The 14,284-nt window shown below is 39.4% G+C and overlaps 1 protein-coding gene across 1 annotated transcript in view; it reads left to right on the top strand.

The window, feature by feature from the left end:
* The first annotated feature begins 8,582 nt into the window (after positions 1-8,582).
* Positions 8,583-14,284, top strand: part of QRFPR (pyroglutamylated RFamide peptide receptor) — a 44,477-nt gene continuing 38,775 nt past the window's right edge. Inside the window, exon 1 of the mRNA XM_032412747.1 lies at positions 8,583-8,922. Coding sequence (XP_032268638.1) covers positions 8,583-8,922 — 340 coding nt within the window. The remainder of the gene's footprint in view (positions 8,923-14,284) is intronic.

The following is a 14,284-nucleotide window of genomic DNA, read 5'->3' as shown; positions in this document are numbered from 1 at the left end:
TTTTGGAACCAAAAATAATACCATAACCAAAAGGCAAAACTGAGTAAATGCGCTCAACAGCAGAATAGAGGGTGAAGAGGAAAGAATCAATGAACTTTAAGATAGAAATGTAGAAATTATCTAATCTGAATAACAGAGAAAAGAGACCAATAAAAAACATAAAGAAAAGAAAAAAAACAGAACCTCAGGAACCTGTGGGATTATAAAAAAAGATTTAGCCTTCATGTCATCTAAGCCCCAGAAGGAGAGGAGAAAGAGGGCAGGGTTGAAAAAAATGTGAGGAAATAATGACCAAAAATTCCCCCCATATGGCAAAAGGCATAAACTTACAGATTCAAGAAGCTCTGGAAATCCAATAAAAAGGTCCAAAGAAATCAACATCAAGACATCATAACAAACCTTCTGAAAACTAAAGATAGTAAAATAGTCTTGAGAATAGTGAGAGAGAAATGACACCTTACCAATAGGGAAAAACAATTTGAATGATAGTGAATTTTGCTAGAAACCATAGATGACAGAAAAAAGTGGCAAAGGCTCTGTCAATGCTGAATAAAACAAAAGAAAGCAAAACAAAAACCACCACCACCACCACCACCACCACCACAACAAAACACTATCAATTTAAAATTCTATAACCAGTAAAAAATATCCTTCAGGAATGAATGAGAAATCAATACATTCTCAGACAAAGGAAAAACTAAGAGAATTAACTACCAGCAGACCTACCTGAAAAGAATGGTTAAGAATGTTTCTCTATACAGAAACGAAAGGATAAGAAAAGAGATCTGGGAATATCAACAAGAAAAAGAGATCAGTAGAAGGAGGAAAAATATTAGTAAATACAATAGATTTTTCTTCTCTAGAGTTTCCTAAATTATCTTTGATAGTTGAAGCTAAAATTAGAATATTGACTAATGTGGTTCTAAATTTATGTAGAGGCAATACTTGTGACAATTATATTTGGGGAAGGATAAAGGCACATGAAAGGAAGTAAGCTTTCTATACTTGACTCAAATGAGTAAATGTTGACACATTAGACTATGATGAGTTATGTATATATAATGTGTCATCTACAGTAGTCAGAAAAAGGTATGTAAAGAGATATACTAAAAAACACTATAGAGAACTCTAAATGGAATCTAAAAATGTTCATGTAACTCACAGGGAGGAAATAGAAATTATAAAAATTAATAATACAAAAAAAACCAAACAGAAAACAACAACAAAAATAAAATGGCTAACTTGAAACCTAACATATCAATAATTGCATTAAATATAAATGGTCTAAATACACCAATTGAAAGAGATTGACAGAGTGGATTAAAAAATGACCCAAAGGCAGATTGTCTAAAGAACCTCAATTTAAATGTAATGACATAAGTAGGTTGAACGTACAAGGATGGACAAAGTCATGGCATGAAAACATTAATAAAAAAGAGCAGGGATGGTTATATTACTATGACATAAAATAAACTTCACAGCAAAGATAATGATCTGGCACGGACAGGGTTATAATATAATGATAAGAGTCAGGGCATCAAAAAGACATATTAGTCTTAAATGTATATTCAGCAAGCCACAGAACTACAATATGTGTAAAATAAACACTAACAGAACAGAAATGAAAAATAAACATATCCACAATTATGGTTGGAAATCCTCTCTCAACAATTGGTAGAATAAAAAGAGAGAAAATCAGCAAGGAAATAGAACTCAACCTCACCATCAGTCAAAAAGATCTAATCAATGTTTGTACAACACACCATCCAACACACCAGAATACATATTCTTTTCAAATGCCCTTGGAATGTACACCAAGGTAGATCATACCCTGGAACAGAAAAAGACTTCAATAAATACAAAAGAATTGTAATCACATGGGGTGTCTGGGTGGCTCAGTTGGTTGAGCTTCTCTCTTTTTTTTTTTTTAAGATTTTTAATTTATTTATTTGAGAGAGAGAGCACGAGCAGGGGGAAGGAACAGAGGGAGAGGGAGAAGTAGACCCTCTGCTTAGCAGGGAGCTAGACATGGGGCTCGATCCCAGGACTCCAGAATCATTACCTGAGCTGAACACCCAACTGACTGAGCCATCCAGGCACCCCATACTTCTGACTCTTGGTGTGGGCTCAAGTCATGATCTTGGGATCATGAGATTGAGCCCCATTTTGGGCTCCATGCTCAGCACAGAGTCTGTTTGAGATTCTGTCCCTATGCCCCTCCCCCATTCACATTCTCTCTCTCTCTAAAGTAAATAAAATCTTAAAAAAAAGAATTGTAATCACACAAAATATCTTCTCTGACCACAATGAAATAAAATTAGAAAAAAAAAAGATAACAGGAAAATCCTCAAACACTTGAAGACAAACAGACTGCTAAATAATTCGTGGGTCATAAAAGAAATCTTAAAGAACATTAAAAAACATGTTGAGTGAAAATGAAAATATAACATATAAAAACATATGGGAGACAAAGTAGTGCTGAGAGGGAAATTTATGGTACTAAATGCTTACATTAGAAAAGAAGAAAAGTTGCAAGGAAGTAAATTAAGCTTCCATCTCAAGAAACTGGAAAAAGATCAGCAAAATAAACTGAAAGCAAGTAGAGGAAAGAAAATAATAAGGGTAAGAGCAGATATCAATGAGATTGAAAATAGAAATATAATAAAGAAAATCAATGAAACAATGAGCTGGTCCTTTGTAAATATCAATGATTACCAAACCTCTAACAAGACTGACAAAGAAAAAAAGAAGACAAAAATTATCAATATCAGAAATAAAACAGAGGTTATCATTACTCATCCTGAAAATATCAAAAGGATAACAAGAAAATACTATTAACCCTATACACATAAATTTAATAAAATTTATCAGTTCCTCAAAAAACACAAACTACTACAACTTAATAGGAAATAATTTGAACATCCCTATAATATTAAGGTAATTAAATTCATATTTGAAAAATCCTAAAATAGAAATCTTTAGACCCTGATGACTTCATTTAAGAAATCTATCAAACTGGGGCACCTTGGTGGCTCAGATGGTTAAGCATCTGCCTTCAGCTCAGGTCATGATCTCCAGGTCCTGGGGTCGAGCCCCATGTCAGGCTCCCAGCTCAGCAGGGAGTCTGCTTCTCCCTTTCCCTCTGCCTCTCCCCCTGCTTGTACTCTCTCTTTCTCTCAAATAAATGGATAAAATCTTTTAAAAAATTCTATCAAACTTTAAAGAATAATTAATACCAATGCTACACAATCTCTTCCAGAAAATAGAAAAGAAGTGAACACTTCCCAATTCATTCTATGAATCCAATATTACCTGGAGAGCTGTAAAGGAAAAATGCACTTCTATATATCTCTCCTTTACACTCACACTACTACCACCTGCAAACTTCTGATACCAGCTGTGTGGGGTTTCCACACATCATGCAATTTTCTGACACCAGCTGGGGGTCCTTCAATTTAACTCAATTCTGACACTATCTTCCTAGAGATACTGTCAGATCATATAGCTTAAGAGTTCAATTACACAATACACCCCCCCACACACACACGCACCATTTCAGATGCAAATTGCAAGTCTCAAGTTGTCATCTGTCTGTCTTACCTACCAGCTATACATCAGGATTCCCATCACCCCCTCCTTGGGTTTGATATTTGCTAGAATGGCTCACAGAACTCAGGGCACCACTTATGCTTACTGGTTTATTATAAAAAATATTATAAAGAATGCGTATGAACATCCAGATGGAAGAGATGCATAGGGCAAGTTATGAGGGAAGGAGCACAGAGCTTCTATCCTTTGCCAGGAGTGTTATCCTCCCTGTACCTTCATATGATTAGTAACCTGGAAGCTCTTAAACCCTGTGCTATTAGAATTTTTATGGAGGCTTCATCATATAAGCATGATTGATTATTAAGTCCATTTCTAGCCTCCCTCTTCTCTCCAGAAGATGGGGATGAGGCTGAAAACTCCAACCTTCTGGTTATGGCTTGGTGTTTCTGGTGACAAGCCCCCAACCAGGAGCTCACCAAGAGTCACCTCAAGTGACAAAAGATATTCCTATCAACCAGGAAATTTCAAAGGATCTAAAAACTCTGTGTCACAAAAACAGACACATAGATCAATGGAACAGAATAGAGAACCCAGAAATGGACCCTCAACTCCATGGTCAATGCATCTTTGACAAAGCAGGAAAGAATATCCAATGGAAAAAAAGACCGTATCTTTAACAAATGGTGTTGGGAAAATTGGACAGCCACATGTAGAAGAATGAAACTGGAACGTTCTCACACCATACACAAAGATAAACTCAAAATGGATGAAAGAACCTAAATGTGAGAGAGGAATCCATCAAAATCCTAGAGGAGAACATAGGCAGTAACCTCTTCGACATTGGCCACAGCAACTTCTTACTAGACACGTCTCCAGAGGCAAGGGAAACAAAAGCAAAAATGAACTATTGGGATTTCATCAAGATAAAAAGCTTTTGCACAGCAAAGGAAACAGTCAACAAAACTAAAAGGCAACCTACAGAATGGGAGAAGATATTTGCAAATGACATATCAGATAAAGGGCTAATATCCAAGATCTTTAAAGAACTTCTCAAACTCAACACCCAAAAAACAAAAAATCCAGTCAAGAAATGGTCAGAAGACAGAAAAGACATTTCTCCAGGAAGACATACAAATGGCCAATAGACACATGAAAAAATGCACAACATCACTCAGCATCAGGGAAATACAAATTAAAACTACAATGAGATACCACCTCACACCAGTCAGAATGGCTGAAATTAACAAGTCAGGAAACAAATGTTGGCCAGGATGTGGATAAAGGTGAACCCTCTTACACTGTTGGTGGGAATGCAAGCTGGTATAGCCACTCTGGAGAACAGTATGGAGGTTCCTCAAGAGAACTACCCTATGACTCAGCAATTGCACTACTAGGTATTTACCCTAGAGATACAAATGTAGTGATCCAAAGGGGAACCTGCACCCCAATGTTTATAGCAGCAATGTCCACGACAGCCAAAGTATGCAAAGAGCCTAGATGTCCAGTGATGGATGAATGGATAAAGAAGTTGTGGTGTATATATATACAATGGAATATTACTCAGCCATCCGAAAAGATGAAATCTTACCATTTACATTGACATGGATGGAACTGGAGGATATCATGCTGAGTGAAATAAGTAATCAGAGAAAGACAATTATCATATGGTTTCACTCATATGAGGAATATAAGAAACAGCCCAGAGGAACATAGGGGAAGGGAGGGAAAAAAAGAATGGAAGAAATCAGGGAGGGAGACAAACCATGAGAGACTCTTAACTATAAGAAAGAAATTGAGGGTTGCTGAAGGGGAGGTGGGTGGGGGGATGGGATAACTGGGTGACGGGCATTAAGGAGGGCACATGATGTGATGAGCACTGGGTGTTACATGCAACTGATGAATTACTGAACTCTACATCTGAAACTAATGATGTTCTATATGTTGGCTAATTGAATTTAAATTAAAAAAAAATAAAAGCTCTGTGTCAGGAACTAGACTCAAAGACCAAATATTAGAACAAAAGATGCTCCCAGTGCTCTTATCACTTAGGAAATTACAAGAATTTCAGGAGCTCTGTGCCAGGAACTGGAGGCAGAGAGATATATATGTTTTCTGTTATTTTATAATATCAAAACCTGACAAAGATAGTACAAAAAGAGAAACTCATAGACCAGTATTACTCATGAGGAGAGACATGAAAATTCTTTAAAAAATGGTAGAATTCAACAATATGTAAAATCAACTATATACCATGACTAAATAGGGTTTATTTCAGATATTCAAGGCTGGTTCAATATTCAAAAGTCAATCAATGAAATCCACATTAACAAGATGAAATAAAACAACAACAACACATGATCGTATTAATTGGTGCAGAAAAATTATTTGACAAAATTCAACGTCACTTATGATAAAGTCACTCAACAAATTAAGAATAGAGGGGAATATCCTCAAATTATAAAGAACATCTATAGCTAACATCACTCTTAGTAGTGAGAGACTGAATGTTTCCCCCTCTGAGACTGAGCATAAGGAAAAGATGCCCATTCTCATCACTGCCATTTAACATAGTACTGGAAGCTCCAGCCACTGCAATAAGGCAAGAAAAGGAAATATAAGTCATACAAATCAGAAAGGAAGAAATAAAACTGCCCTTCCACTCAAATACTATGATTATCTATGTAGACAATCTCAAGAAATTTACAATAACAACAACAACAAAATCTCCTAAAACTCATAAGTGAATTCAGCAACATGATAGGTTTTGAGATCTACATACAAATAAATCACATTTCTATAGTAATGAATACATGGAACTGAAAATTAGAAATACGATACTGTGTACAAATGCTTAAAAAAGATATACTTAAGTGCAAATCTAACAAACATATACAGGACTTATATGCTGAAAACTGAAAAATGCTGATGAGAGAAATCAAAGAAGGCCTAGTTATATGGTGAGACATACTTTATTCACAGATTGGAAGACTCAACAGAGTAAAGATATCGATTTTTATCAAAATCCTAGCAAGGTTTTTTTTTTGGACATAAACAAATTTATTGTAAGATTTATATGAAAAGCCACAGGCCTTAGGATATCTAAAATAATTTTGAAAAAGAGGAATATAGTGGGAGAAATCACTCTACCTGATTTCAAGACTTACATAACTAAAGAATTCAAGACTGTGTGGTACTGTAGCAGTTAGACACATAGATCAACACATGGAACAGAACAGAAAGCCCAAGATGAAAATGTAAAATTATAAATTTTTAGAAAAAGACATAGAAGAAAATTCGGGGGACATAGGATTTGATGAAGAGTTATTAGACTGGACATCAAAAGTATAATCAATAAAGGAAAAATTGATAAATAGGACTGATTAAAAATTAAAAACTTTGATTTGTGAGAGCCCCTGTTAAAAGAATAAATAACAAGAAACAGACTAGAAGGAAATATTTGCAAACCACTTATTTGACACAAGATTGGTATCTAGAGTATAAAAGAACCCTCAAAACTAACAGCAAATAAACCAAACAGTTCAATTAGAAAATGGGCAAATTACATGAAGAGACATTTCACTGAAGAAAATACTAGGATAGCAAATAAGCACACGAGAGAAGATGTTCATCACTAACTATTAGGGAAATGAAAATTAAGGCTGAAGGAAATACACTACACCCTTATTAGAACAGCTAAAAAAAATAATAATGACAAATGCTGGTATGGATGTGGAGAAACTGAATCTCTCATATGTTGCTGTGGAAAATGTAAAATGGTACAGCCACACTGGAAAGTAATTCGGCAATTCCTTCAAAATCAAAATATATAAACCATAGACTCAACAATCAAACTTCTTGGCATTTCCCAGAGAAAGAAATAACGTTTGTTCACACAAAAACCAGTACATGATTCTTCATAGCAGCTTTATTTGTAATAGCCCCAAACTGGAAACAACCCAAATGCCTACTAAACATGAATGGTTAAACAAGCATGATACATCCTCAGCAATAAAAAGGAATAAGTATCGATATACCTAACAACTTGGGTGGATCTGAATAGCATTATGCTTGAGTGGGAAAAAAAAATATCAAAAGGTATTATAATGTGTGATTCTGTTTATATAACCTTTTGTCAAATGTATAGAGATGGAGAACAGATTAGTAATTGTCAGGGCTTCAGGGCTAAAATGACACAGACTTTAGACACAACACAGTACCTATGTCAAATTCCGAATTTTGTATTGAACCATAATTAAGTAAGATGTAATCAATGGGAGAAACTAGATGAAGGATATGTGGGACCTCTCTGTACTATCCTTGCAATTCCTGTGTGCTGTAATTATTTTTGAAAATTCAGAAAAAATTAAAATAATCCTATTTTGCCTTGGATAGCACATTACTTCCTCAGAGGAGAAGCCGTGAGACGGTGGAAACCCCCATACTGGGTTTTACATATAAGCATGACCTGGGGCAGAAGAAAGGCATTGGGCGGCAGAACGTGGGGAGCCAAAGTGGTGTTTCCCCGGCCCTGGGGATGTGGGAGGCAGCGTCCGCGCCCCTGAAGCTGGGAGGGGAGTGGCGCGCCGCAGAGTTCCAGCCCCACCCTCCGTGGCTCCTGGAGCCGGTTGGGTGAGTGCACCAGAAGGCTGGGCAGCCAGAACTCTTGAGTGACGCTCCAGCGTGCCCGACCGCCCCAGCCCCTCACCTTAGAGAAGAGCAAGAGAACTTTCTTTGAACTGCGAACATTTTTGGTAACAGGATAATCTCCCAGGCTTTGGCTTTCCGCCTCTTGATTGTGAGTTTGATCCCGCGCTGCTTTCCTTCTCCCGAACCTCGTGGGGTGCAGCCGGGAGCCCTCCAGCGCGCCAGAGTCCCCCGCGGACGCTGCGCTGGTCTCCGAGGGTGGGAAGCGGCCGCCCGCCCGGTCTCCTCGCAGTCCCCGCCCCGCCGCGCCGCGGTGCGTGGGGGGGGGGGGGGCGGTGGATGGCCCGGCTGTAGCGGACGGTGCCCGGTGCTCGGGGAGCACCCGCGGCATGCAGTCTCTCAACATCACCAGGGAGCAGTTCTCCCGGCTGCTACGGGACCACAACCTGACCCGCGAGCAGTTCATCACGCGGTACGGGCTGCGGCCCCTGGTCTACACCCCGGAGCTGCCGGGGCGCGCCAAGCTGGCCTTAGTGCTCACGGGCGTGCTCATCTTTGCTCTAGCACTCTTTGGCAACGCGCTGGTGGTCTACGTGGTGATCCGCAGCAAAGCCATGCGCACCGTCACCAACATCTTTATCTGCTCCTTGGCGCTCAGCGACCTGCTCATCGCCTTCTTCTGCATCCCGGTCACCATGCTCCAGAACATCTCTGACACCTGGCTGGGGGGTGAGTCCGCGTCCGCACCTTCTTTCCTAATCCCCCAGCCTTCCGCGGCACTCTCCGCGTACCTCTGTTCCTTACATTTCTCTCTCTACCAAATGAATCAGAGCTCTTTCTTAGAACTTCCTCACCTGCGCTCACTTGGAGAGAAGTTTTTTGCTACTTGATTCGGTCCAACGTTTCTTCTCCTTGTCGCTTAAAGACACAGTTAGGTTTCTGTGCATTGCCCGGAGGACCACAGGGGAAGGGAGGGAAAACAGAATGGGAAGAAATCGGAGAGGGAGACAAACCATGAGAGACTCTGGACTCCGGGAACCATACTGAGGGTTACAGAAGGGAGGGGGGGGGGGGGGGATAGGGTAACCGGGTGATGGGTATTAATGAGGAGGGCATGTGTGGAGATGAGCACTGGGTGTTATACGCAACTAATGAATCATTGCACACTTCATCAAAAACTAATGATGTACTATATGTTGGCTAACTGAACATAATTAAAAAAAAAAAAGACACAGGAAAATGCTAGGAAAGGTACAAGGCAGTGAGATGAGGAGTGGCACTGCTCACCAGTTATTTTAGCTCCTTTTCCCATAAAGCCAGGATTTTTTCTATTTTTTTTATAAAAGTAAGATAAAAATATTTCAAATAATAAAAATACTGATATCCGCTCATCCTCCCAACCTCCAGCTCACTCCACAGTTGCCTATTGTGGCTTCTAAACAGGTATTTGTAGGACCCAATTTATATAGGGACTTAAAACTATATGTTTTATATATGTATGTGTATATATACACACACACATACACACACACACATATATCTCCCCTGCAAATGTATTATACATATATGTGTGTGTGTGTGTGTGTGTGTGTATACACCCACACATATATTTGCAGGGGAAAAAAATCTTGGATTAGTCATTTTTTTCAGACTGGATTAACAGAATCAAGCAGGGAGAAGGAACACAGAAAACATATCCCCTTCCTGACTGATAAAGAAAGAGACCTTGATTCCTTCTCCTTCCTTAAAAGGGGAGTGGAAATGGTAGAGAAGCCTTTCAGAGTTCAGAGTCATTGAGCTGGCAGCAGTATGTGGAGGTTGAGAAAAGCCCAACACTGCACTTCCCCAGGTGATCCAGTCTCCAGACACACAGCTGCAGAGCATCTTCTAGTCCCTAAGCAGTCGTGCCTTCTATTGTCACCAGTGTTTCATGGTGGGCCTCGGGGATGAAGCACTGGCTGTACTCCCATTGTCTTGGATGCGTGCATTCTTGAAACCACATCAAAATTCTTAGAAAGTGATTGCCAATACAGAGAGACTGTGAGAGAAATGCATCATTGTGCCTTCAAGCCTTGCCATTCCCATCCTTTGCTACTTCCTTTTAATCGCATGGGAAGTTTCTTTTATCCTACCATTAACAATTTGAGATCTTCAGTTTCTTTCCCTGGCATTGCTTTTTTTCCCATTAATTTACATTGGGTTTATCTTTAGTGGATCAAGAGGCTAAAATCTTTGATTCCCATTTCATCTAAAATTAAACATTTCCAAAAATGCCCTAACCATTAGAGAACATAGCATTGCTGTGGGAGTGACACGTAATGCAAGAAGTTGCAAACCAACCTATGGCTTACAGCCTTTCTTATGCACTCTGATGAAATCATTGTGCTTGGGCATTTTAAAGTTGTCCCGTGCAACTAACCCCGTAAAATTAATGGGTAAATTTTGATCATCATATAAACTTAGTTTTTTGAGAAAAGGGCACAGGAGTTTTCATTTCTACATGTTGGTGAAGGCAGATTTATGAACCATATACGTATTGCTGGATGATGATAGCTCTGTATGTTAAGGTGAACATAATTAAGAAAAGTGGGATGTTATACTGGAAATCCAAAGACCTGGGTTCCTACTTTGGCTCTAATACATGTTAATTTAACACATCTGGGCCTCAGTTTTTTGTTAAAATATTAGAACTCTAGAAGCTTGGAAGTGGAATGAGGCAGATGTTTAGCCCCGAGGCAAAATAGGAAATCACGCCTGGGAAGACTACAGAGTAGATCTTCCTTCCCAAGGACTTTGGTGGTTCATGCAAAAGTTTTTCTTAAACTTTCTGTTTTCCTTGCTTCCTAGTTCATGGAGGACATTTCACTTTAGCTTCTAAATGCTGAGAAAGGGTAATGCATTGTGTATGTATTTTACAGGTTAGAGCGAGGATAAAGTATATTAGTAAAAGTGCTTTGAAAAAATTGATCATTCCATGAAAGTGTAAGGTATTAATTCTATGAAGGAGTGTTTCATTTTAGGTGGCTTATGTTTATCCAGGACTAGATTTATAGAATAAATATTCTTATAAATCAACTAAGTCACACCCAAATTGAAGATCAGGGGAGAGGATTGAGTTGGCCGAGTTTTTGGAGCTAGTGATGCAAACAGAATTAACTTGTCCTTTATAGGATAGGATAATAATTACAAGACTCCCTTGATAAATTGACAAAAGAGCTTTCAATGGAGTGTAATCTAATAGTTCAAAGGTAATTCACAATTTATTATTTCATAAAGCTATTGAGGATCTTCTTTAAGGCAAAACATTCTACCTTGGTAATCCAAAAAAAAAGGAATAAAGCTTATCTAATCCCTTTTTGGGCCTCCGAAAATAGGAAATATCCCTAAATGAGTAAATATAGGATTTAATAGAAGATGATCCGCTCTGCTGTGGGAGCACAGAAGTCAGGAAGGCTTCTCCAAAGAGGGGACTTTCGAGCTACATATTGAAGAATGATTCAGATTGTTTCCAGCAGAGAAAGAAGGATGGAGTGTGTTCTGGGAACAGGGGTCAATCCAAAGTTTGGAGGAAAGAGAGAAGGTGATGAATTCCAAGAACGCTGTATAAGCCATTTCAAGAATATAGTTTATACATGAGGAATGGTGGGAAATGAGACAGAAAGGTAGGATAGTGCAACTGGGGAGGAAAAAGTATCAGTTATGCTAAACCTAAAATATGAATACCCCTCAAATTCCTCCAGAGGTAAAGGAGGAAATATAAACAAAGCGGTGGAGACCACTAGGAGGCAACAGAGGCAGGACAAAGTCTCAGTACCACCCCTAGAGGGGGCAGGATCCCTGCAGGCAGGGCTGTGTGCCCTGAATTGACAGATCTTTTGTTGTTGCTGTTACTGCCCCCCCTTTTTTTTCTCCAGAGAAGCTGGAGAAATGGAATTTTGGAATTTTATGATCTTGGCATTTAGTTCAAATTTAAAAAAATAAGATGCAATTGGGTAAAAGAAAAGCTCTCTGTGGGTTTGGCCACAAGTCATTCATGGACCTCCAGTTTGTGACTTTTCTTCAAAACCTGCCCCTCAAATATTTCTGACAAAGGTAGGGCTATAAATGACTGTTTTCGTCTTCTTTTTTTAGTCCACTTATCTCCCTTGCTAGGGACCAACGTTACCTACTGAGTCAAAGCCGGCATTTGGACAAGATTCCCAGGTGATTCATAAGCACATGCAAATTTGAGAAGTACCACTATAAGTAATGATTCTCAGACCTGGCTGCACAGAGAACCTCCTGAGGGGCTTTAAAAATGTTCTGTGCCAGCCCCAGTCCAAACTAGTTACATCTGACTCTCTGGAACCAGGTTGCACTGACTTACAGAGACTATTGTGCACATCTCTACCCTTTTCCCCGTTCAGAGACGTCATGTTATTGGCTTGAAATCAGTCATGGCGGGAGTATTTACACTGTGGATGTCAGCAGCAAAAACTGTCTTTTAAAAAAAACTAAACCAAACCAAACCATACAGTTGTTTTCCAGCACACCACTGAGCAGTTGAGTTTCCTTTGGTATAATGATGGTGCCGTAAATGACAGGTGCAACAAAGTGTATCCGTAAACGTTTGGTTTATGTGAGTTACACTCAATTTAGAAGGAGATCTAAATTCAGCATCTAAGTGTTGGTCAGCATTGAGGCAGGTGTACGTGCAATTCTTGTACATGTCTGGCATTAGCATCCCAATGCCAACACTCTTTGATCCACCAGTTGCTTTACTCCCACACTACTCCCCAGAACATCCAACACAGAGCTTGCAGGAGTGGGGATTCTCTTCCCACAAGAATAGTAAATAGCATTTGCTTATGGTTTTTTTAAAATCACTAACATGAGGATGGGGTTGTGTTGTTATAGCAATTATGAGTTAGGCTTTGGAAGTTCTGTGTGCATTCTGCTCACCAATCGATTTGGTCCACCTCTACCAGCGAACTTGCCCATTGTACTCTTGGGGCCATGGAATTTACCTCTTCTTATTTGCAGTCTGTTTTTCCTCATTTTGTCTCTTTTTCCTCCTCCTTTAATCTCTTTCTTTGAAATATCTACATGTTCCTCCAAATTCACTGTCTGAATATGTTGTTTTATTCAACTAAATTCCACACAATAGATTTTGCTTCTCAACAATGATCCAGAACACTTTTCTCTCTTCTCTAGGTTTCCATAAGCTTCTCTTTTCCTTCTTACTTTGTTATCTTTTTGTCTGTCTCTTTCTTTATATTCTGCCCTTTGATGGTTCTCGTAATTCCTCTTAGTTTTTGAATGTGTGTCCACTTAAGCCTAGCATACAATCTCTTCTTTCATCATCCATTTCTGCATAGAGGCTCCAATCAGAACTCTCCTTTCTTTGCTGATAATTCTGAAATCAGTATCTAGTTATCTGAAGCCGTAATCCCCCTGATCTGAGAATAGGCATTTACATATAGATGTCTTATTAGCATCCAACATTCTCTTGCTCTACCTTATCTCTCTGCCCAGGGTCTAAACTATTACCATTAATACTCTGAGTCATCTTTGTATTCACCATTTTCTGGGTATCTGCTGTGTGCACTGGGATATTAAAGGTATAGAGAAAGCTGTGTCCTTATGGAATTGCCAGGTTTTGGTTAAAGGAGGATGGGGAAGATGGCACTCAAAGAAAAAATGGAGAAGGCAGGGGATTTTGTTGTCAGAGTTCCAGAGTGCACTGTGGAGAAAGCACAGGGGAGGTGTTGGGGAACGGGGGGCTTGGATCAGAATGGGGATGTTTAGAGCTTGGATTCGGTCCAGGGGCAAGGGATGGTCTAAGAGAATGGGACTCATGGTGACTGAGGTAAATGTGAATTTAAAACATGGGGGGATTAATTCTGAAGAATTCCCAGAAGGAGGTAGAAAATCAGTTCTCATTCTAGCCTCCTTTATGGCTCTCAGCGTTCATGAATTGAGATGGGGAGGCCTTGAAGCTCTTGCCAGGAACCACAGCACTCTCTGCCGGCTTTTATCCTGTTGTGGGTAGAGTGACAGCCGGGGGTGGGGAGGGAATGATCTCCCCAGGTGCACCCAGAGCTCTCTGCAT

This window comes from Phoca vitulina, unplaced genomic scaffold (assembly GCF_004348235.1).
Source record: "Phoca vitulina isolate PV1807 unplaced genomic scaffold, GSC_HSeal_1.0 scaffold14, whole genome shotgun sequence".
NCBI classification, from domain to species: domain Eukaryota; kingdom Metazoa; phylum Chordata; class Mammalia; order Carnivora; family Phocidae; genus Phoca; species Phoca vitulina.
Note: the sequence above shows the minus strand (reverse complement) of the source record. Positions and strands in the feature narration are given on the sequence as shown.